The sequence below is a fragment of the Myotis yumanensis genome, unplaced genomic scaffold (assembly GCF_028538775.1).
Source record: "Myotis yumanensis isolate MYYU_CA2020_CCGP unplaced genomic scaffold, mMyoYum1.0.hap1 SCAF_12, whole genome shotgun sequence".
NCBI classification, from domain to species: Eukaryota; Metazoa; Chordata; class Mammalia; order Chiroptera; family Vespertilionidae; genus Myotis; species Myotis yumanensis.
The window spans coordinates 56,285,924-56,310,594 of NW_027223763.1; the positions used below are offsets into that span (position 1 = coordinate 56,285,924).

Sequence of the window (24,671 nt, forward strand, 5' to 3'; positions counted from 1 at the left end):
ACCACCATACCAAAAACCCCAGAATTAAAAAAAGTAAACTGATATCATTTAGAATTTATTTTAGAAAAAACTCACAAATATGAATTTGGCTCTGACACTGAGTGTTCCTCTGACTATATTACAATCTAGTTGTTTTTTTTTTGTAAAGTAAACAACAACAGTATATAAGGAAACAACATGTCAGTATTTGGTTCTCCCACTTAAGATGAACTTGGAAAGGCTCAGCTTCAAACTCTCTTTTGTACCAATATTGATGTATAAACTGCATCTATCAGTAAGGCCTGGGGAGTGTTTACCAAATGGGCCTGCGCTTAGTTAAATTACTTCCTAGCACTGCCAGGCACTGGGTATTTTACAATGAGCAAGAACAAGATGAAGGGAGACAGTACCTGTTGTTGTGTTCTCCAGGTGTCCATGTTGGGGGCCTCGTAAAATCTTAAAGATAATCTGATCGTCCTCAGTGTCGGGGTCCGACGCCTTCAACACACGGGAAGTGATGTAAATCCCGTAACAGCCACTTTTCAGGAGTCCCACTTGAGAGGCGGAATGCAAGTGTGTGATGTGGGGGGCTGTTCTGTCCAACTGGTCCACCTAAATTGTCAATCATTACAAGTTTATACAAAGGCTTCTCCTCCCACACGGGGTCTTAATGGTTAACGATGACAAATGTTCCTGAACCTCATTCGGATCCCTTTCCTCTTCTTTTGTTAATTTCTGCTAAAGACTGTCTTGTTCACAATACCCTCAGCAAATCTCATAGAGCCTGGGACAGAGGTGGACTTTCCACTGTAAACCTTGACCAGCTTTATTTACCTGTCCCACTCCCCCATTAGGATATAAGCTCCCCCATCTATTCCTTACACCTGGCACAGTGCCTGACCATAACAGGAGCTCAGGGAATATTTGTTCAATGGATATATTAAGAGTGAATTGTACCGCAAACTTAAAGTTAGCTCTAAAAAAAAAATTCCCCCATTTTCCCAGTGTTTGGTTATTTACAGAAACAAAGTTATAAGGGTTTACAAATGCATTGAATATTTTTGTCATGCCTTTGTTCAAAGGGCAAAAATGTTCAATAAAAAGAGAAATCCCTCACTAAGAAAATGATGAGAGGTAATTATGCATAGGCATCTGTGTATCTGTTTCATGGATGATGAGAACAGGTGAACTCAATTTGTGAAGACGGTGCCTGGGCAAAGAGGCATAGAGGTTCAAACACTACAAAGGGCCTCATTCAGGTGTGGCAGGGAGCTTGGTCCATCTTGCAAATAACAGTTGTATGTTAGGGATGGAGCAGGTTTAGATGGATTAGCACAATTCACCACCGATATCAGAAAACAAGTACAAGAACACTACCTTCATTCCCTTTACCCCTAATCACTCAGTTCTTAACTTCACTTACCCCAAAATAATACCACTACAAATCTTAGTTCATCATAGCAAAGTGAGAATAAGTGTCAATGATAAGCATATATATATATATATATATATATATATATATATATATATATATACTAGAGGCCCGATGCACAAAATTCGTGTAAGAGTAGGCCTTCCTTCCCTCCGGCTGCTGGTACCCGGGACCCGGGCTTCCCTGGCAGCCCCAGCCTCATCCGGAAGGTCGTCCAGAAGGATGTCTGGTCTAATTAGCATATTATGCTTTCATTATTATGGATGTATATATACACACATATGTGTGTGTGTATATATATATGTATATGTGTATATATACATACATATATATATGATATTGAAAAGAAAAAGAGGTAGGAAGAACTGATCATTTCTACAACTTAGTGTTAACTGATTTAAAAACCCACCTATTGTTTTTTTTGCAGAATAGAAGACAACTATAACACCATTTTTGTTCAAATAAAACACATATATATATTCATACAGACATAGGCAAAACTGTGGGAGCATTTGCACAAATGTGTACATTTGTCTTGGGGTGGCGAAAACGCACCACTCCTCCTTTGTGTATTTCTATATGGAATTTTGTAACAACCAAATACTTTTTCCTCTCAGGTTGACAAGGTCCTTGTTGATTAACAAAAATAATCATAAGGAGCTGAATATAACACAAATAAATGGAAGGATATACTGTGCTCATGAATTGGAAGAATTAATATCATTAAAAATCCATACTATTCATACTACACAAAGCAATATACAGACTCAATACAATTCCTAGCAAAAATGCCACTTTTTTCACAGAACTAGAACAAACCATCCTAAACTTTATATGAAATCATTAAAGACCCTGAATAGCTGAAGCAATTTTGAGAAAGAACAAAGTTGGAGGTTTTATGCTCCCTAATTTCAAACTATACTACAATGCTATAGTTATCAAAATAGTAAGGTACTGGCACAGAAACAGACACACAGGTCAGTGGAACAGAATTGAGAGAGCCCAGAAATAAACCCATGTTGATATAGTCAAATAATTTACAACCAAGGAGGCAAGAATATACACTGGGGAATACACAGTCTCTTTAATAAATGCTTTTGGGAAAACTGGACAACTATATGCAGAAAAAAAAGAAACTAGGTCACTTTCTTTCCCCATATAAAAATAGACTCAAAAAGGATTAAAAACTTAAATATAAGACTTCAAACCATCAAACTGGAAGAAAACACAGGCAACAAAATCTTTAACATCACTCTTGGCAAATTCCTTTTAGATATGTCTCCTCAGGCAAGTGCAACAAAAGTAAAAATAAACAAATGGGACTACATCAAACTAAAATTTTTTTTCACAGCAAAAGAAACCATCAACAAAACAAAAAGACAATCCACTGAATGGGGGAAGATATTCACAAATGATATATCTAATAAGGGGTTAGTATCTAAAATATATAAAATACTTATACAGCACAACATAAAAACACACACACAAACCAAGCTGATTAAAAAATGGGCAGAGGATCTAGATAGATATTTGTCCAAAAAAGACATACAGCTGGCCAACAGACTCATGAAAAGATGCTCAACATCAGCAAGCATCAGGGAAATGCAAATCAAAACCACAATGAGCTATTGATCACCTCACACCTGTCAGAATAGCTATTATGAAAAAGACAGCAAACAAAAAGTGTTGGGGAGAATGTTGAGAAAAGAGAACCCAACTGACACAGCCACTATGGAAAACAGTACAGAGATTCCTCAAAAAAACCGAAAATAGAAATACCATATGACACAGCAATTTCACTTCTGGATATTTAGTGAAGAAAACAGAAACACTAATTTGAAAAGATATATACACCCTCATGTTCAATACAGCACTATTTACAATAATCAAAATATGGAAGCAACCTAGTTGTCCACTGATAGATCAATAAATAAAGAAGATTGGTATATATCAAACATAACTCAGTTACTAAAAAAAAAAATCTTGTCAGGCCAGTGTGGCTCGGTAGTTGAGCCTCAACTTATGAACCAGGAGGTCATGGCTGGATTCCCGGTCAGGACACATGCCTGGGTTGTGGGCACCATCCCCAGTAGGGGGCAAGCAGGAGGCAGCTAATCAATCATTCTCTCTCATCATTGATGTTTCTGTCCCTCTCTCCTTCTCCCTTCCTCTCTCTGAAATCAATAAAAACATATTAAAATAAAATTTTGCCATTTGTGACAACACAGATGAATCCAGAAGGTATTATGATAAGTAAAATAATATAGATGGAAAAAAGACAAAAAGACTTCACTCATATGTAGAACCTAAAAAATAAGATAAATGAATAAACAAAACAAAAGAGAAATAAACTCATAGATGCAGAGAACAAACTTATGGTTGCCAGAGGGGAGGGCAGTGGAGGATGGGCAAAAAAGGTGAAGGGAATAGAGAGGTATAAACCTCTAGTTATGAACTAAATAAATTCATAGGAATGAAATGCATGCAAAGGGAATATAGCCAATATTATAATAAGTTGGTACAGTGACAAATAGTTACTAGACATTTCATGGTGATCACTTAGTAAAATATATAAATGTCAAATCGCTATGTTGTAAACATAAAACTAATTAAATATTGTATGTCAAGTATACTTTTAAAATTTTTGGAAATAAATCATGTTGACTAATATTTGTAAGAACAGGCATTCTATATTTTGCTGATAAGAGTGCAAATTAGTGAAAATTTTCTGAATAGAAATTTGGCATGTATGTACACTGAAATGTGCACATACTTTGATCTAAAAATTTCACTTTTTTAAGTATATCCTGCAGAAATAGACATGTTCACAAAATGCATATATATGGATGTTTACTAACATTCCAGAAAAGATAGAAGTCCAACATGGGATTTATAAACCATCTCTACCTGAGACTGAATGCTATGCAGCCTTTAAAAATCATGTTTTCAAGGGAGATTTAATGATATAAAAATTTTTTCATAATATAATGAAGAGTGGAAACAGACAATATACATAATAATACATAGAATATCATGCCATTTTTATTGCACAGAAGAATGGAAGTCACCAACAATAGTTATTTTTGAATGGTATGATTGTGAAGGATATTTTTTTCTTGTCCTTTTCTATAGTTTATAAATTCTTTTTTTTTTAAATAGATTTTTATTGATTTCAGAAAGGAAGGGAGAGTGAGAGATAGAAACATCAATAATGAGAGAAAATCATTGATTGGCTGCCTCCGGCACCACCACTACCCCCCACTGGGGATCGAGCCCGCAACCTGAGCGCGTGCCCTGACCCAGAATTGAACTGTGACCTCCTGGTTCATAGCACAACACTCAACCACTGAGTCACGCCGGCCGGGCAGTTTATGAATTCTTTACAATAAACAATTATTTTGTAAATTGAAAAGCAACACACATTTTTAAAAGTTACAGTCATTCTCCTCTTCTGAAAAGTATGGATGGCGAACTCTGCTGTGCAGTTGGGTAGAAGGTGGGGAACCTTAATTTTCAGGGCCTTTGGAATGGAGAAGGTATTACAGCTTTGATGGCTGTTAGGTTGGGTGGTCAATGTCAGGAGAGAGAAAATCAAAATGCTTCTTGCCAAGTAAGAATTTCTTAAAGTTGATAAACATCTGCGTGTAGGTGGATTTTATAAAATGTTATGTTTTCCTTGAAAACAAAAGTGTTACAAGAGGAATGAATATCTATTGGGATCATTTGTTTCTTAAAAATGTTAGTATCTGAACCCTGGTCATGTGGTTGCCTGTTGTGTCTTTGGTCATACGTATGCTAAAAGGTATTTTAGTCTTATTAAAATTCTAGATTCTTCAAAAGCAAGTCTTCTGCCTCCGAATAAATCGAAGCATTTTAAAATATTGGAGTATAGGACATTATTGTTGTTGCTTTTAAAGAGAAAGCTATCTTTATAAAAGGTTACATGGCAAGATATGGTTAATACATATAAAGAAATTTAAAAATATAAAACAAGTCACATAATTACTGTTTTAAGAAGTCATGTATTGAAAGGTTCTGCACAAAAATAGGTGAAAGTGCTTGACCTGGAATATTCAGAGGAGGTTTTGTGAAAAAAATAATAATCCCTGAAAGTAGCTGGGACTTAGGAAGGATAAAGGAACGGTAGGCTTTCATGGGGCAGATGTACCAGTTATATATGGCTGTGTAAGAAATGACTCCAAAACATAATGACTTAATACCACAATGGTTCTTTTTAGAGGAGGAGGAAGAAGAAGAGGAGGAGGAGGAGAAGGGAGAGGAGGAGAAGAGCACCCACTGTATGTCATCATGACTCTTCACCTTTTTATTCAGATCCCCTCTTAGACAGAGACAGTGAGTTAATATTATGTGTCAACAGAGATGAGCAATGATGCCCAGTTGTTTGTTCAAACACCTGTCAAGATGTTGCTGTGGAGATATTGTTTAGATGTGATTACATTCATATCAGTAGACTTTGAATAAGGCGAATTACCCTCTAGAAAGTGGATGGGCCTCATCCAATCAGCTGAAGGCCTTAAGAGAAAAGACTGAAGTCCCTTGAAGCGGAAGAAAGTCTGCCTCCAGGACTGCCTTTGCACTCAAGGAATCATCAGCTCCTGCTGGATGTCCATCCTGCTGGCCTGCCCTGCAGATTTTGGACATGTCAGACCCTGCAATTGTGGAGCCAATTCCTGAAAATAAATATCTCTCTCTCTCTCTCTCTCTCTCTCTCTCTCTCTCTCTATATATATATATATATATATATATACATATACATATATATATTTATATATAGAGAGAGATAGATATAGATATAGATATAGATATAGATATATAGATATACAGATATATAGATATATAGATATAGATGTATCCTATTGGTTCTGTTTCTTTGGAGAATCCTGATTAGTACAGAGACTAAAGAGCAAGGGGAAATTATGATTATTCTGCATAATCAGAAGGTACCCTGAAGTAAGAGACAGATATATCTTTTTTGCAGTGGCTGGAAGTGTGTGGAACAGGGTGAACTACATCTAAGAAGAGCAGATTCAAGACTTTGAGAGCCAGACATACTTGATGTGTTTTGGCTAAAAAAAGAAAAATACATGGTACCCTCCAGAATCATCATCACAGTCAACACAAATGTGGCAGGTCAGGGCCCAGAAAGGGTACCGACATTGGATCAGAAAGAATTGAGCTTTTTATGTGTTTCAGCAAATTATTTAACTTCTAAACTTAACATCTGTACAATAGAGAGAATAAAACATATCTCAGATATGGAAAGTGGGTCTGACACAGTTAATGTTCAAAAATTGCAGCTGCTGCAAATATTATCCTCACCATTATTATGCGTGTAATTATGATGTGGCCTTGTAAGTTTTCATATGTTCAGCTAAAAACCATTAAAGTGACAGTAGGTGACAGGGATCGGTAAGCATAATCATAATAGTGTCGTTAAATATTGTAACAGTAGTTACAAGATACTGAGAAACAAATATGTCTCAGGCAGCATGCTAGTGCTTTGAATACCTAACCTTATTTAATTCTCACCATAATCCTGTAAGGCATATTTTTTCAAAGAAGGAAAAGTGGAATCGGAAGAGTTCAAGAACGCTCTCAAGGTCACACAGCTAATAAATGGCAAAGCAGAAATCTCAACCCAGGTGTGTCTGACTTCAAAGACTGTATTTTTTTTCCTTTCTGTATTACCTACCACTGACTCGAGGTCAATCATTACCCGTACACAGGGACCACATCTGCTTTGTTCATATTAATAAGCCTGGTGCCTTGCTTGGTGCCAGGCATCTGTAGACACACATGAATTTTATTTGAATGAAAGAAGGAAGGAAAAAGGAAATGGTTTTCCTTGATGTTGTTTTCTATACCTCTCTGACAAGGAACTGTGCATTTTTCATACTTGCCTTGATGATGAATGAAACAGGTTCTTGCCACACTCTTCCGTCCACAACAAAGCCTTGGTTGGTCCCATCTGTGGCCACAAAAGTAAAGCAATCAGTCCAGGAGCCCCCTCTCGAGTGCCTGTAGGCCACCTTCCTGCTGTCTACGTCCTGCTGAGTGAAATTGTGTTGAAGCAGCACTGTGCCCCGCAGGTAGAGCTGGCCATGTTGTGGAAGCCGGGCCAAGAGGAAGGTAAGGTTCTCCGCTGGAGTGTCAGGGTCGGTCAGCTGAAGGAGGTCAGCGGAAAGCAGGCCTGTGGCCCCTTCCGCCAGTCTCAGCCCCTTGTTCTTGGTCACCACAGGTAAGGCTCTGTCCACGGCTTCCAGTATGATCTCAAACACCCCATGCTTGGTCTGCAGTCCATTGCTGACAATGAATCTGGCAAAGAGAGGCAAGGCAGCCTTCAGCATGGATTCTTGTGTCACCATCTACTGGAATGAAATGATAACAACACACACCTTTACTAAAGGATATGTCGTGTTGGGACTCAAATGAAAAATCAAGGGCAGGTCTTTCAGAGGACACCATTCTATTAAATAAGTCACCAGGTAACACACAAATTGCCCCTTCCACATCCAAAAGTATTTCCTCACTCACATCAATGGTAGACTCTTGGGGTGGAGCAGGCAAATGCTGCCAGTGATATTTCTCCGGCTAAATATGGTTCTTTGCCCCAAATAGGAATGTCACATCCAATTAGACCCATTGCATGAGCTTGCAGAGAACTCATTTTATATATTTATACTTTTAAATTGTACTATTGTATTTTTTGTGGGAATTTAATAAGCTAAACTTTTAAGACTAACAATTGGAGGTCAATCAAGTGCTGAGTAGGCTGAATTTGGCTAATTCACTGTATTTGTATATTTCTTAAGGACAGGTCACATAAATGAGCCATGTAATCATGTCCAACTTATCTTATCTCTATTTCTGGGCCTCATTTCCTCTCTTTTGCAAAGTGAAAGATGGACCAAATGATCGCCAAGTACCATCCAACTCTAAAATATCATGTGATGCTCTAATCCCTTACTTTTTCTTGTGCTTCTGCATTCGCCCCTTACAAGGTATGTGGGAGTTATGGTAGACAAGGATTATTTCCCTGCTTTAAAGAAAAGAAAATTATAGCAGAAAGATGATAAGGCAGGGAGGAGACAGAGCTGGGGCTAGAACCTGGGTCTTTGGACCCCATACCTTCTGCTCTTACAGAGTTATTAATAAATACTAGTTTAGCAATCCACTGAGAGTGGTGTATCTGAGCACCACTGCAGAATTATAAAGAGAAAGCTGAAATGATGTAAATTCAAGGTAAGCAAAATCTCTCTCTCAATCTTGAGTTTGTGATACCACAATGTGCTTCTGATTATTATTGATCACTAAATCACATTATACCCACCACTACCAATCTCAAAATAAAACTAATTTAAATGATCTTTAGAGAATTGCAACGTGTGATTTTTATTTTAAGGAAAATTTAGAATGTCATTCAATTAAGGAAACAAAATGCACTATTAAAACTCCAAAGTTAGGAAATCACTACTCTCAAAATGAAATTGACAAATTCACCATAGACCCCAAAATGTACTTCAAAATTATCACGGAGTTGTGTCTATTAGTTTTTCTCCATATACTATAGTTGCTAGAAGTATTCATGGTGGACACACTCTTACATTTTTACATGAATGTAAAAATCTGTAAAAATAATTTCAGCTGAATATAGCAAGGTTAGTTTAAATTATAGAAGAACTTTATGGAGGTTCATATTTACTTATTTATTTTGGTCAAGTTTACTTATTTTATTTCTTTTTATTGAATTTATTGGGGTGACAGTGGCTAATAAAATTATATAGGTTTCAAGTGTACAATTTTACAATTCATCATCTGTATATTGTACTGTGTGTTCACCACCCAAAGTCAAGTTTCCTTCCGTTGTTATTTATCTCCCTTTATTCTCTTCTACTTCCCTCCACGTTGGAGGTTCTTTTTGTAACCAGAGAAGAAATGGGGTTTATATTTATTTTACTAATCTGATTTAGTCTTTGCAAAAATGTGTCTTGTCCTTCAAGGTTTGAGGGTTGTTGCCTTGCTTTTGAACATGAAGGAACCTGGAACCAGGTTGTGTGAGCACAAGGAGTGGACCAGCTGGCCCGAGGCAAAGGACTGAGGGAGAAGAGCAGCTGGACACAAAATAAGGGAGATGAGTTTGGCTGACCCAGATTTTGCTTTGAAGGCTGAGCTAAAATTTTTGAGCTTTTTAATTATCTAGTTGATAACTCTGCCTACAAGGAAAATATAATGGTAGAAAATGGAATCTATGTCCAAAGAGTTTAAAATGCTAAGAGAAATATAACAAATACAGCAAATCTCAACATTTCACATACCTAGACTTGTAGAGAATATAACCTGCTGTGTGTTTTCTTCCTCCACAGAATCATTTTACAGTTTGAATAAGGGTATTACATTAACTTTAGAATTATAGATTGAACAAAATTCACCTTGCTGCCTTAAAACAAAACCATCGGCTTTCCTGTCCTAAACCTGAACTTTTAATCAATGTATTCTAAGCAAAGAGGGTGATTTCACTGCTGAATGGTGAAATGTTAACAAAATTAGTTTTTTTTTAAAAAAGAAAATCAAAGTGCACCCACAAAAATATGTGTCCAACTTTTTACTTATTAGTCACCTTGACAGTGCCAAAGGTCAAGTGATGTGCATTTTTAGGTATAAAAATCATGGTCTACTTCTCAGGGACAGCTTTCCTCGGGGTGATGCCTTTACTCTGTTGTTTTCCTGTTACTTTTTCTCATGTCCTCCCTGGAGCCTGTCATCAGACCAGAGGCAAAATGAGGAGGAGGCTAGGCGTTCCCTCAACACTTCCAATTTCCCCTTTTCCCACTTACTCCCCCCTCTCCCCCCCTCCCCCCAGTCCCTCTTCCACAAATAAAGTGGCCCTCTCTTCCCTACCAGATCCCTCTATCAAAATGTGCTCTTACGAGAATTTTCAACCAGCCATTTACGGTTTAGCACAAATTTCAGCCCAGGGCCACATGTTTTTGGTATTAGCATTAATTGTGGAATTAAAGTCTTGGTGCCCCATTAAAGCACGTCAACTCTCCCAGGAGAAGGGAGGGGAAGGCAAGTGGGAGGCGGGTTCAGGAGCCAGGAGGTTGGGTGGGAGCTCAGGGCACTGCCAGGGGCTCGATCAGAGGCCGGCCGCCAATGTGAGTTTCCGACTCTGTTTTTTCTCTCTGGAGACTGAACTCACCCCAGCAATGCCTTACCAACCGGGTCCACAGAGCTCAGTCTCAGGGCGGCTGCATTTACCTATGAGCCTGCGACCTGTGTGAGGATGCTGCTGCTGTCTTAGGATCCAAGCTGTCCATCTCAAACGCCTGCCTGCCTGATCACAGAGGTCTGCCCGCCTTGGAACTCGGCTGCCTGACATCAGACAGATGGGAGTGAGGGCAAGCAGAGCAGGGACCACAGAAGAGAAAGAAATATGTTTACCGAGGCCAGTGCTCCCAGCGGGGACAGCCAGGCAGCTGTCTGCACTGACCTAAAGCTAATCAGCCAGTGGTGAAAAGGATGCAGTTTCTAAACATGACTGGCTCAAACCCATCATTCACTTTCACAAGTGACAATGCAGACTATGCACAGGCAGGGAAACACTGCCGGGGGCAGAGGCAGGGTGAGCCGTCAAAGTAAGCCTACCAGGACCTTCTAGTGCACGGAGGGCAGCGCTGTTCACGTCTGCGAAGGTTAACCAGATGACCTTCCCAGTGTCCCCCTCCTGCCCCCTCAAAGAAACCCTCCAAATACAGCCTCAAGCTGCCAAACAGCGAGGCCATGGCTGTGATGGCACCCATTCCCAGACTCGGAAGCTGGCGGTAGCAGGTAGCAGCTCCTTCTGTGGGTCTATTTTGTTTCGTTTCCTTGGTCACACTTCCCCGAGAAGAGGCGCAGCCAAGATGACCATTGTTCTCCTGAAATCTGGGGGATGACTCTCCGATTTGTCCTGGTGCCTGCCTGGTCTGATTTCACCATCACCATGGTGCTTTCAGGCTTTCTGCATTTCCTGGCAATAGAGTTGGCTGAAGAATCTGCCATCTGTCATGGCATTTAAAGGATAAAAATGGAATCATAAATAGAGCCAGTTCCTTGGGGGGGGGGGGTTGGGGGGGAGTCCAGCCGGCATGTCAAAATGGAGGACATTAGCATGTTCTTTTCGTGCTCGGCTGCCAGCAGCTGAAGTCAGCTTGCTAATCACTTGGTGTCATCTGTCCTAGAATGTGCTGCCAAATCTTTCTTCCAGGCCAGCGGCACCAAACAATGCGGGGGAAATTTATGATTCACAAAATATTTCTGCAGAAGGTAAAATCTGATCATTAAACGCCCCCTTTCCCCGTTTAATTAATGCTGCCATACCTTACATTAAAAAGAGAAGGGGGAGGGGATCCTCTACCACAGAATTTATCTCTCCGACCCAAGCCAAATTTCTTGCCAGATTTAACAGCAAGCAACATAAATTTAGGTGATTAGATTGGTTGCATATATTTAATTTTTAAAAAGCACCACGATCACACTTTCATTAAAACAGGCTTTCGGCTTTGGTTCAGCGCCACTTGACAAACAGCACAGCCGCCCCTGATTGGGTTAGGGAATGACAAGATTAAAACAAGGGTCTGGGGCAGATGCTAGGCTCTTCCGTTATAAATATGCAAACGTGCTGGCCCAACCCCAGAACGACACAATGAGGAGGTTCCTTCCCACGAGTGAAGAGTCTCCACCAGTTATTGGTGCAGTGAGGTCTCATGGGAAGAACCCTCCAAAAGGAGGCCTCAGCCCGAATGCAGCTCTGATTCTGGTATTTCAGTTTAGGTGGCTTTCTTTGCCTGTTGGACCCTCAGTTTTCTCAGGCATAAAATGGGTACAAACCGTCTCTCTCGAGGTGGAGGTGGAGGGAAATGATATACGGAAAGGGGTCCAGCACACTGCCCGATGCATGCGGGTGTAAAGCGATACAATCGTTCCCATGTGCCAATGAGAGGATTGGACTCAATCAATGCATTCAACCTTTGTTGTTTATTTTCTACCTATAGACCTGCTGCCTACTCTTGACTCATTCAAACATCACCTTCATAATTTTGTCCATTTTCCTGTATTACTTGTGCTCTTATTACTTAACTAGAGGCCTGGTGCATGAAATTCATGCACTGGGGGAGGGGGGCATGTCCCTCAGCCCGGCCTGCACCCCTTGCAGTCCGGGAGCCCCCGGGGGATGTCCAACTGACAGTTTAGGCACGCTCCCTGTGCGCTGTGCTCGCCATCCATGAGCCCGGCTTCTGGCTGAACAGTGCTCCCCCTGTGAGAGCACACTGACCACCAGGGGGCAGCTCCTGCATTTAGCATCTGCCCCCTGGTGGTCAGTGCATGTCATAGTGACTGGTCGTACTGCTATTTGGTCAGTTTGCATATTAGCCTTTTATTATTTAGGATACTTTGCTTCATTTCAACTCACATTTTTTACTTCAATCAATATACTTAAAAGGAAACCTTTTAACGACTAAAAACCACCATAAATACTACAAAATACATATAAGAAAATAATGGTTTGTTGTTGTTTTTTGGGGGTGTTTTTTGAGAAAATAATGTTTTTAATTCTATTTAGCTATTGTTGCCCAATGGCTTGGAGCCTGCGGCTTGTACTCTCTGTTAAAAAGGGAAAACAGTCAATATTGAAAAGCTGTTCAGGACATATGAGCACAGGCCTGAGATGTCCTTCTGGCAACCATCCGAAGCACGGAGAACACTGAAGGGAATAGTGAGGGAGTGGCTTCTCACTCTTGATTCCCTGCCGCCTAGGCCGTCCTGACTCATGTTGCATCTTTATATCACTCACTTTGGGCCACAGGGCCACCGTCTTTTTGCTAAAAGAAAACCTTGCTCAGAAGAAGTCCAGTGTGGCCCCCAAAGCTCTAACAAAACAAAACAAAGCTCTATTAGTAAGTTGGGGTGAGGGCCGAGGGCCCCACCAATTCAGCCCCTTGATTCTCTGTCTCTGGGAAGCCCGAGGTGTCTTCTGGATATCCCCAAAGCTCTTCAGAAAGCACTTAGAACAAGGGACTGGGCCAGGCCAGGGATGGCTGGTCCTCGCTGCATCCGTCGCACACAGATTCCTCACGCAGGACTTACCAAAGCCTCCTCTGCACGGAGGCCCAAGAATTGGTATTTTTATAAATCTCCCAGGTAATTTCAATGATTCTTTCTCATCATTGATGTTTGTCTCTCTCTCTCTCTCTCTCTCTCTCTCTCTCTCTCTCTCTCTTTCTCTCTCTCCTCTCTGAAATCAGTAAAAATATATATTAAAAAATCAAAACAGTATGTGGCACATAAGAAGAACAAAATAAGTACTAGCTGCTATTATTACTACTGTTACCATTTTTTATTATATCCTTTCCTGGCACCTTTTCCCTCCTATCCTTACAACAGGCTTTCGGCTTTGGTTCAGTTTAGGTGGCTTTAGGGCCCTGATTTTAGGGAAATTTAGAGATTCTTGGGATAAATGATTTCTAAAGTGCCCTCTAGTAAGGCTTTCTATGGCTGTGAATCAGGTAAGTTTTTAAGTATCACCAAATGTGGAGATTTTGTTTTCCATTCTTAGTTCATCACCACTATCTGATTAATACCTGATGTTCATTTATTCATTGGCTTCTTCAGCAGGATCACTGGCTTCTCCAATAAAGTTAGTGATGTCTTCCGTAGACTCTCTGATGGGTACTGACTGGGAGGAAAGGGAATAGAGGAGAGCAAAAGGTTCTAGAAAGAAGCAAAAAAGTAAAAGCCCTGAATCTGATAGGCATGGATTAAGCCAAGAAGCACCACTGTGCAGTAGTTAATGGGGTGAAAAGAACAATGTAACTTCTTTCCTCCCTTAATATTATTTTTGGTGTTGTAAGGATAGGAGGGAAAAGGTGCCAGGAAAGGATATAATAAAAAATGGTAACAGTAGTAATAATAGCAGCTAGTACTTATTTTGTTCTTCTTATGTGCCACATACTGTTTTGATTTTTTAATATACATTTTTACTGATTTCAGAGAGGAAAGAGAGAAAGAAAGAGAGAAAGAAAGAGAGAGAGAGAGAGAGAGAGAGAGAGAGAGAGAGAAACATCAATGATGAGAAAGAATCATTGATTGGCTGCCTCCTGCATGCCCTATACTGGGGATCGAACCCATAACCGGGACATATGCCCTGACCGGGAATCGAACCATGACCTCCTGGTTTACTGGTCGATGCTCAATCACTGACCCACACAAGCCAAGCGATACATACTATTTTAAGTACTTTATATGTATAAGCTCATTTAAACCTTCCAACAACCCCAAGGCAGGTAAGCTGAGCATCATTCCTTTTCACAAAAGAGGAAACAGGAACACAGGGGGGAAGTGTGGCTTGATCAGGGCCAGTGGAGGCAGTAAGTGTAAGTAAATGGACTGAGTAATGGAGGCAGCAATTGACCTTAAGCCTGTGCCTCAATAATTATACTGCATCACTTCTTGAGCAAAAGAACCAGTATAAAAAGGAATCCCTACATCTCATGTTTTATTTAGTTGATGACTAGCAACATTCAAGCACTGAATTGTTTCTGAAGATATTGATTAATCAAATGATTATCAGATGATTATCTGCTTGTTAAGGACATTTGTCAAGAGGAAAAAAAAAAAGGTATTCGTTCAAACTTCCTTGGATTTTTCTGTTTAACTATTAAACTATCCAAACCTTGATTCTTAATTCTAAACAAGCAAGCAAAAATCATTTTGACTGACATTTAAATTGTGGTTATCACAGCAAACCTATTGAATTTAGATGGATAAAAATGTATGACAGAGTGTGGTATTTGAACCTGGGTGTACTGGTACACTTTACAATTTATGGGGAACCATTGAGTAATACAGGAGTATGCTGCATTTATGTTATTTGATGGCACTCCTTTGAATGTTGTATTCTGTCTGACATGGTGAAAGTTATTCAGAGTCCCTGCAGGTATGACAGATGAACCAATGCTCTCGGGGCCTCCTTCTTAATTGGTAAAACTCAGGGTTGGATATGTACCATGATTCAGTCTAGGATTTCTTGGTTCTTATCCTAGCTCTGAAGACCTGCATTTCTCTCAAGGACGTTGACTTTGCCAGCTCTGAGAACAGCCAGATGATGGGCTCTCTAGAGTCTCTCCTGCTTTAAGTGACTGGAAACAGATTTCAGTATTTTAAATGAAGGTAGACTTTCACTAACGTAGTTTCCTTGCCTTTCCACCAGATTGTTTTTCATTCCAATGATTTATTTGATGCACAATCCTTGAACAGGTGCACAGCCCCCCATCATAACATTTTTTCTATGGGGAAATATGATCCACTGTATGACAATATGATTTATGATATAGTTACCCAAACACATTGTGTCACAGGCAGTATCTGCTTATGCCAAATGTTTACTAGTAAATACCTTTCCCTCATATAGAAAAACATCCTCAAAAAAGTGGTAAGTTCCTTTTCTATGTCTCCCTTTAGAAGGCATCCTCATGTCTCTACATTCCTCCTCATAGAACAGCTTGCATTGAAATCTGCTTATGTGTTTATTTTTAAACAAGCCCTCATTTCTTGCCTTGCTGCTGTCATTTTAATTGTGCACCTTCACCTTTATACAACTAGGTAGTAGAAGAGCACAGATATACCAGAGCTGGAAAAGGATTCATTTTCCCTTCCTTTCGTCTTTCTAAGCATTAATTCAGGGAAGGGGTTCTTTTTTTAAAAATATATTTTTATTGATTTCAGAGAGGAAGTGAGAGGGAGAGAGAGAAACATCAATGATGAGAGAATCATTGATCAGCTGCCTCCTGCACAACCCACACTAGGGATCGAACCTGCAACCCAAGCATGTGCCCTGACCGGGAATTGAACTTTGACCTCCTGGTTTATATGTTAACGTTCAACCACTGAGTCAGGCCAGCTGGGCCAGGGAAGGAATTCTGAAACAGTTAGGGGCTCACCTGAATGTGTCACTGTGGACGGGTGCCTTCCTCTTATGCACGTAGCAGACTGCCTGTCTTGCTATGTCCATTTGGCTGAAAGTCATAATGGGGACCCCAGGGTAGTGGACATATTCCACCCGGCCATATCGCGGTGGGGAGGTGATGACATAGAGCAGTTCCTCAGGCTTGTCTGTTCCATCCACAGCCAGGAGAGTGCTGGTCGTCAGGAAACCTCTGTCACCTTGCGGCACCACAAGCGGCTTTGCAAGGATGACAATATCACCTACAGGGCAGAAGAGGTTGTGGTCAAGAACCCGATTTAAAACAAAAAAAAAAGTCCAAGGTCAAAAAAACCTACAAAAAAAAACAAAGGCCAAACTGTGCAGAAATCAAAACTAACATGAGGTAGAAAGGTTTCTGTAACTATGATTAATGAAAGAATTAGGCAAAACTATGAGTAGATATTACACAGAAGAGGAAACGCATATGGCCAATAAAAATACAAATAGATGCTCAATCTCAATAATCGAAATACAAATCAAGATCACAATAAATTGCCATCTCCTAATCGACTGAGTAGAAAAATGTGGAAGTCCGATGACGTGAAGTGTTGAAAGGATGTAGATCAAGATCATCTTTCCTGGGATTCTGGTAGAACACATTGGTACACAATTGGGCATTATTTTGTAAAGAGTTAATATCACGTACGCCTTGACCCAGAGATTCCACTCCAGCTGTGCACTGGAGAGAAGCACCCAGGCGGCACGTACCAGAAAGGTCACCGCGGCACTGTTTCTAATTGAAAACGCTGGCAACATCCCAAATGCCTTTTTAAAAAGTGAATATCATATAAACAAACTGTGGTCTATTCATACAACCGAATCTTACGCAATAGCAAAATGGATGAACGACAGCTCCCTGCAATCACACAGAGAGATGCAGCTTACTAACATTTATTAGTTTCGTGAGCAAGTCCTAGAAAACTATAAACAATAGTGAGAAAAAAAAATTAGCACAAAAGTCAGGATGGAGGATGGGAAGAGGTAGATGGTGGTTACTGTTCATACTGTTCAAGGACTGAGTTGAATGGTGGTTGCGTAGGTGTTTATTACATATTTTTAGAAGAATATATGAATGAATGAGTGAAGCAGAGTGGGTCACACATGGACAGTGATACAGAGTTCTACAAATTAAGGATTATAATCCAATTTTATTCATTAAAAACTATGATCATACCTAAAATAAAGAGCTTCCACTCTGTGCTAGGCACAGGCCTTGGGACTCTGACATCGTCACACCAATGCTATAAGATGGTGTACTGCCATATTTCCCAGGTTATAAATGAGGAGGATACTAAGGCATAGAAATGCTAACTCATTAATTATTACACAATTAATAGAAGGTAGAGCTAAAGTCTCTACTCAAGCCATCTGACTCAAGAGCACAAACTAAAACTCTATATTATTTTGTTTCCTCTCTTCAATATATAGGGATTTCTTATACTTCAACACTAAATGGGTGAATAGCCAAAAGGAAATGTGAGTGAAGTAAATGCCAAACCAATTCTAATTTTAAATAGATAAATGCCACTAAAAATTTTAAAATATATTCTGTCCCATGAGGAACTAAGAAGTAAAAATAAAACAGCAAACAGATATAACTTTTGCCCAGTGCTTCTCATGAGGGGTGATTCTCTCCCTCGGGGGACATTTGGCAATATCTGGAGACAGTTTGGGACATAATTTTGGCCACTGTGCAAATCAGAAGACACAGCACACCTGGAGGGCCTGCTATTTATATAATAGCTCCCAAATGAAATTAACCCAAGTGCTCAATATTAGGGTTATGATTTAGTCTAACAATTCAGTGTAGTTTCAAAGAGAGATGAACCTATGAATATCAACCTATGAGCCAGGAGGTCATGGTTCAATTTCCAGTTGGGGCACATACCTGGGTTGTGGGCATTGCCCGTGCAGGAGGCAACCGATCAATGATTCTCTCTCATCATTGATGTTTCTATCTCTCTATCTCCCTCTCCCGTCCTCTCTGAAATCAATAAAAATATATTTTAAAAAAAAGAAACAAAGAGAATAAATTCGGAACCTCTGACAATGTTAACAGCTTAATGTATTCACAAGTCCTTTTAGGAAATAACCACATGTCAGCTGAGGCAGACTGGTTTCCTTTTCTTTTTGGGCAGGCAACTAGTTTCTATTGCTCAGCCTCCCCTTAGCCTAGAAATTAATTGCAATTCAGATAGAAGAAGACAGGTACCTGTCTCCAAGCCTCACCCAAGGAATCCTCTCATTTTCCTCCGTATCTCACTTTTGGAGTGACTCCAAGGCCTTCAGAGATGAAGAATCCTAGCTAGAAAGAATCCCCAGATCACTGTGTGGAACACAGCCCTCTTCCACTCCACGCTGCTCCCCAGGAATGTATGGTGCAAAAGGCAATGAGAAGACGTCTGTCCTAACACATTAGTTGTCTGCCCTGATATATTACTTGTATTACATATATTTATGATGAACAAGTCTTACTTTTGCGGAGAGAAACATCTAGCTTATCTGAGAGTCACTTATGAGACATCTTGACGGAATATACATTTTTACAACTGAGAAACAAATAAATAAAACATATTATTATACAACTCAAAATAAACATCTCACAATCAATCAAACTAACTTAAATTTTGTTTTAAAAGATTCAGGAGAACTGTAATTTTACCATGCACATGAAGTAAGATTTTTACTGCACTTAAGCATCTGATTTAGCTCTGGGGTTCTTGACAGCCAAGGCAAAAAAAAAAAAAATCTATCTATATAAAAGCCTAAGTGACCATTCAACCATTTGAACGGTAGCTATGATGCACAATGACCACTAGGGGGCAGATGCTCCAACTGGTAGGTTAGATCAGTGGTCAGCAAACTCATTAGTCAACAGAGCCAAATATCATCAGTACAACAATTGAAATTTCTTTTGAGAGCCAAATTTTTAAAACTTAAACTATATAGGTAGGTACATTGTTATTAACTTAATTAGGGTACTCCTAAGGCTTAGGAAGAGCCACACTCAAGGGGCCAAAGAGCCGCATGTGGCTTGCACGCTGCAGTTTGCCAACCACGGGGTTAGGTTGTTGCTTGGGCCCTGTCAGCCCCGAATCTGGTTCACCTGCACCAGATTCCCTTTCAATGTGCAATAGAATCCGTGCACTGGGCTACTAGTTAAAAAATAAATAAAAAGGAAGTATTCAGTCAATCAAGCATGTATTGAGGTTCTAAGACTATGCTTGGTCCTGGCAATATATAGATCCTAGACCAGGGGTGGGCAAACTTTTTGACTCGAGTGCCACAATGGGTTCTTAAACTGGACCGGAGGGCCGGAACAAAAGCATGGATGGAGTGTTTGTGTGAACTAATATAAATTCAAAGTAAACGTCATTACATAAAAGGGTACGGTCTTTTTTTTTTTTTTAGTTTTATTCATTTCAAACGGGCCGGATCCGGCCCGCAGGCCGTAGTTTGCCCACGGCTGTCCTAGACTATATACATATGAATGAAATATGATCCTTACCCTCCTCACTAATCTCTAAGCAGAAGTATGGGGTAGTGACATTGGGTTTCAAGGGCTTACTCTCCCTTGCTCAGTCTCTCCCTTCCTTTGAAATTCATGTTCAAGTAATAATTCACTTTCTGATGATAAAACACATTGATTTAGCAATTTTTTCCTTAAAGCAAAACACGCTGGTCGTTAAAGTAGGGTATGCAGCCATGTTGTGGATGAATCTGGATATCCAATAGGCTTTTTGTAAATACTAAAAAATAACAAACATATTGGCTACTGTCAGGAACCTCAGAAATCTCAGGCAAAGTAGGTGAGCGGCCAAAGGATTGAATCATAAATGATGGAATTTCAGATGTAAAGAATAAAAGGAAAAGAAAAGAAAGAAGGGAAGGAAAGGAGGGAGGGAGGGAAAACTTGGAGTGCTTACCACAGCTCACTTCTGGTTATAAAACTTGATCCCAGTAAACCTGGGTAGAAATGCTTTTACCTTTTCCCACATCGTTGATGGTGATCTGACAGTCAAATGCAGGTGACCTGTTGTCGCCATCCCAGAGGTAGAAGGTGAAGCTGTCTTGGTTTGGGGAATCCATCGCCCCAGTGTGAGTGTATCTCAGTGAGTTCAGGTCCACTTCCTCCTGCGTGCATTTCATGCCAGGGTGGAGAGGGACCCAGTCCCTCCCTGTCTGAAAGGTGCCAGCATTAGTCAGCTGCCCATGCTTTCTATCTCCAAGCTGTGTTAGTGAACATTTCCTATATTCCCTGAAAACCTCCAGTATAAATGATAGTTCAGAGAAACTCCAGTTCAATTTTTTACCACTTACCTTAGTTTTCCCTTTCATAGAGATATACTAAAACAATTTAAGACTGGGGCGGGGTGGAGCGGGGGGGGGGGGGGGGGGGGGGGGAGAATAGTGTCAGCCAAAGGGTTTTCACACAGTTGTGGGGGTTTTTGTGGCAATTCAACAGCAATGCTACTTGCGAGGTATTTATCATAAGCAATCAGAGCTGATTAAATATTCCAATTAATGAGAGCAGGTGGGTAATTGAGCTACTGGAATTGATTCTTTAAATATTAAATGTGTTTCACCTGGGGTTTTCTATTTCTTTAGTTCATATCATTGTACAACTAATAAAAACTATATGATCAAACTGGTTTGTTATATGGGTGAAGAAGCTAAAACAAAAATAGAATGGATGTACTTATTTGTTATACATTTTACAGCCTTGCTAAAGCCAAAGAAAAATTATCAAGCTCTCTCTTACTATCTGCATTTATACCGAGTCAGCAAAAACATTTAACTGCAAAGATCAGAATGGTTTTAAAACAAGTCAACATTAGTTATGCATATATTCTGTACAGAATTCAGTTCAGAAATTGTGGTATATTCAATTAAAAGAGGCTCTTATGCTAGGGGGAGTTGACAACCGAGAGTATTAGAAATAGAAATATTATAATAATAAATCTGTATGTGATTAATAATTCCCTCAAAACACATAGCTTTCCCCAAGAATAAACCATAAAAGTCATTTGACATAATTCAAGAAAAAATACTATCTTAAAAATTTACTTTATGATATTATCTTGCACTTTTCCTGTCTGGTTTAAGAGACTAAAACAGAAATTTAAATCATTCTTTTTTTTTTCTTGACACATTCATTCCTCAGATTCCCAGTTCCTGCAAAACTGCTTTGTCCTCCTCTCCTCTCATTGTTTTACCACTTCTCTTTTTGTCATTCTTTTGGTAAAGTGTCCTCTTTTTAATATGTTTTCCCAACTGATATTTGTACACAGCTATGTTCTGTTCCAGTGCTCACAGGGTAAAAATTAATTACATTGTAACAATTAAGCTCACTGTTTCCATCCTAAGATCTATTTGCAAATTTAATTACTAAAAACAGATTCTCTTTCAGGGTTTAAACTGGAAAGCCTACAATTGTATTTAGCCTTTTCCTTTGTAATCTTTTCTCAGAAAGTAAGTACAGAAAATGATATCTTTTGCTCTCTTATCTCCATCTAGTTCCTCACTTGCACTCCGGAATGCAAGCTTTGACTTGACAAAGTCATTTGCAAACCACCAAAGAGGAAGAGGAGTCAGATTCAAGGTGGGGAAACTAAGGGAAGTCAACAAGAAAACAAAAACCTGGAGACATTCCAGGAGGCCTGGAGGCCTGGTCCCTGGTTCTGGAGAGTCTTGGAGAAGCCCTAAAGAGCTGGGAGCGAATTTCGTGGCGCCATGCTGGGAACCCGGACCCATCTGGATTGCCGCGTATCCAAAAACACTTCAGTTCCCAAGCCACCCAAATGTGTGAGCTCTCACTGCATTTCTGCTTCATTACTCTCTGAAACGAATTAAGGACACAGCTGTACCTCAATTTAAATCAGTGATTGCTCTTCACTTTGATTCTCTATAGTACCTACAATCTAAGGCGATCAAGCTGTTCCACACAGAATGAATCCTTGCTGTCTATGGAGGAGTGTCTATATGGCATTAAAAGTTAAGCATTCAGTCAGATAATCACACTGGGGATGGATGGTGGTGGCTCTTGCCCACCGTAATCCACCATTCAAATAAGCAACTGATGGATTACCCAAGTGACCTTTGCAAGTGTCTGATCTGTAATTTGTGTTGGGCATCAGGCACACGGTTTGGATCATTTGTTAAAAACTATCTTTTCTCCATTGTATTGACTCTGCTCCTCTGTCAAAGATCTGTTGGCTACGTGTGTGTGTGTATTTGAGGGATCTCTGTCCTGTTTCACTGATCTATTTGTCTGTTCTTTCACCAATCCCACACTGTCTGGATTACTGCAGCTTTATAGCAAGTGTGAAGGTCAGATAGTATCAGTCCTTCAATTTTGTTCTTCTTCAATGTTGTTTTCCTTGTGCATTTTGCCTCTCCATATAAACTTTAAAGTCAGTTTATTGATAGTCACAATTGCTCTAAAGAATAAAATTTATTTAAAAAATTTTTTTAAAAATCTGGTGGGAATGAAGATACTTTAGAGATTATCAGCAGAAACTAGACAACTAGCTTTACCCCAGCAACTCGCTCCTCCTCCCTCCAAATTTAGGTACAATCTCAGTAAAGAGGGAGCAATGAAGAACCTTAATATTGGTTGAATTTACCCTGAATTCAGTAAGAAAATTTAGAATAGTGTGAGTTATCCTCAAACTAGGAAAATTAAATGTTCTACTTCTGGGGAAAATATGGCTATTAGAGAATAAATTCAGTTGTAGAAATCTGTGAATTGAGAAAGTTTATATCAGTTATAGTTATTTTGAAAAATAAAGGTAAAAAGGCCACTAACCTTAAGCTGAAGTTGCCCATTTTGGGGAAGCCTGTCAAATAGATAGTAAATCTCCTCCCTGGGAGTGTCTCCATCTGTGGCTGAAAGAACAGCACTAGAAATAACACGAGTTTCGCCCATATCCATTGTAATTTCAGCCTTCCTGTAAAAAGAAAGTGTCTGGCTTGATATGAAAATAGAAGGTATTGCTTTAGCAGGGGACACTCCTAATGACTATTACAGTTTCCAATCTTCAACAACTAGGAAATAATATTCAGTATCCTAATGACTGAAAATGACGAGTCAGTCTCATACAATAGACTCTCATTTCCCTTTACACATAGAAGTCCTAAAAGACAGTCAGCAACAATGCATATGCTATGAGGTAATTACATACTTCTAATTGTTTACACACATAGAACTTTACAAGTTTAAGTTGAAACTTATTTTATAAAATTATTTTGCTTCTAATATTGTTTTTCATACAACATCAGCTCCATGAAGTAAGTGGTTCAGGTATGATTGCTCTAATTTTACAGACAGAAACTTACAGAGATTAGACACCCACAGTGGTCCTTTGATAATGGTTTATGATCTGCCACTAGGAGTTTGGTGATATTTGGGTAATTGGTGGCCCTCTACGTTCCTCTCCGTCTCCTTGGTAATATATGTGAAAGGATTTACTACGGTGTCTGTCACATAGCTAGCGTTCTCTTCACGGAGAAGTAGAGAGGAAAGTGTGTCATAGTCTGAATTACACTGAAAGAGACCCCAGGACAAGAACTTCGTTGGGAAGTACTTTCAGGAATAGGAGATAGAGTGAGGAGTGAGAGAAGGAAGGAGGAAGCAGCAACAAAGGGTGTTTTTACTGCTGTGGGGCTAAGTGCTGCTGGGATCCTTTGAAGAAATGTGTGAAATATGCCTCATATTGTGCTTTGCAGGCTAAGGGGCTGGGATATTTATCTATCCACTGTCTCCCACAGGTCAAAGGCTGTCCCGAGTGCCTCTGCTGTGCCTGAACATCAGCTGGATGGGCCACTGCTGCTTCAGAGAAGCCCTGAGGCAGAGAAGGGAGCAGCACAGTGTGGGCACAAGGGGTAGGCGCTGACAGTGTGCACAGCACGTTCCAGCACCGCCACAGCCGCAGTCAGAGGCGGGCTGTGGGGATGTGGCCCAGGCAACCAACAGCGTCTACTGCAGCATCCACAAGGAATGTCAAAGAATTGGTGTCAAATGGCCTAACAGGTCCAGTAAGATGAGAAGAGCCAATAGATTTGGTAGGAATCAAGGGAACAGCTTTAATAAAGTGGTTGAGGATGGAGACAGTGGGCAGAAATGGAGTAAGTGAACACAATCTTTACTGTTAAAAGTATTATATATGTCCCTTTTTTCCCCATTAATCCCTTCTAGCCTTTACCGGTTCCCTACCC

General features: G+C 39.9%; 1 protein-coding gene across 1 annotated transcript in view; it reads right to left on the minus strand.

The window, feature by feature from the left end:
* FREM1 (FRAS1 related extracellular matrix 1) overlaps positions 1-24,671 on the minus strand; it is a 123,727-nt gene that overhangs the window by 38,102 nt on the left and 60,954 nt on the right. The window contains exons 21-25 of the mRNA XM_070431700.1: positions 23,263-23,404; positions 20,441-20,636; positions 16,411-16,675; positions 7,333-7,747; positions 390-591 (exon numbers count right to left, since the gene is read on the minus strand). Of these exons, the coding sequence (XP_070287801.1) occupies positions 390-591; positions 7,333-7,747; positions 16,411-16,675; positions 20,441-20,636; positions 23,263-23,404 (1,220 nt within the window). The remainder of the gene's footprint in view (positions 1-389; positions 592-7,332; positions 7,748-16,410; positions 16,676-20,440; positions 20,637-23,262; positions 23,405-24,671) is intronic.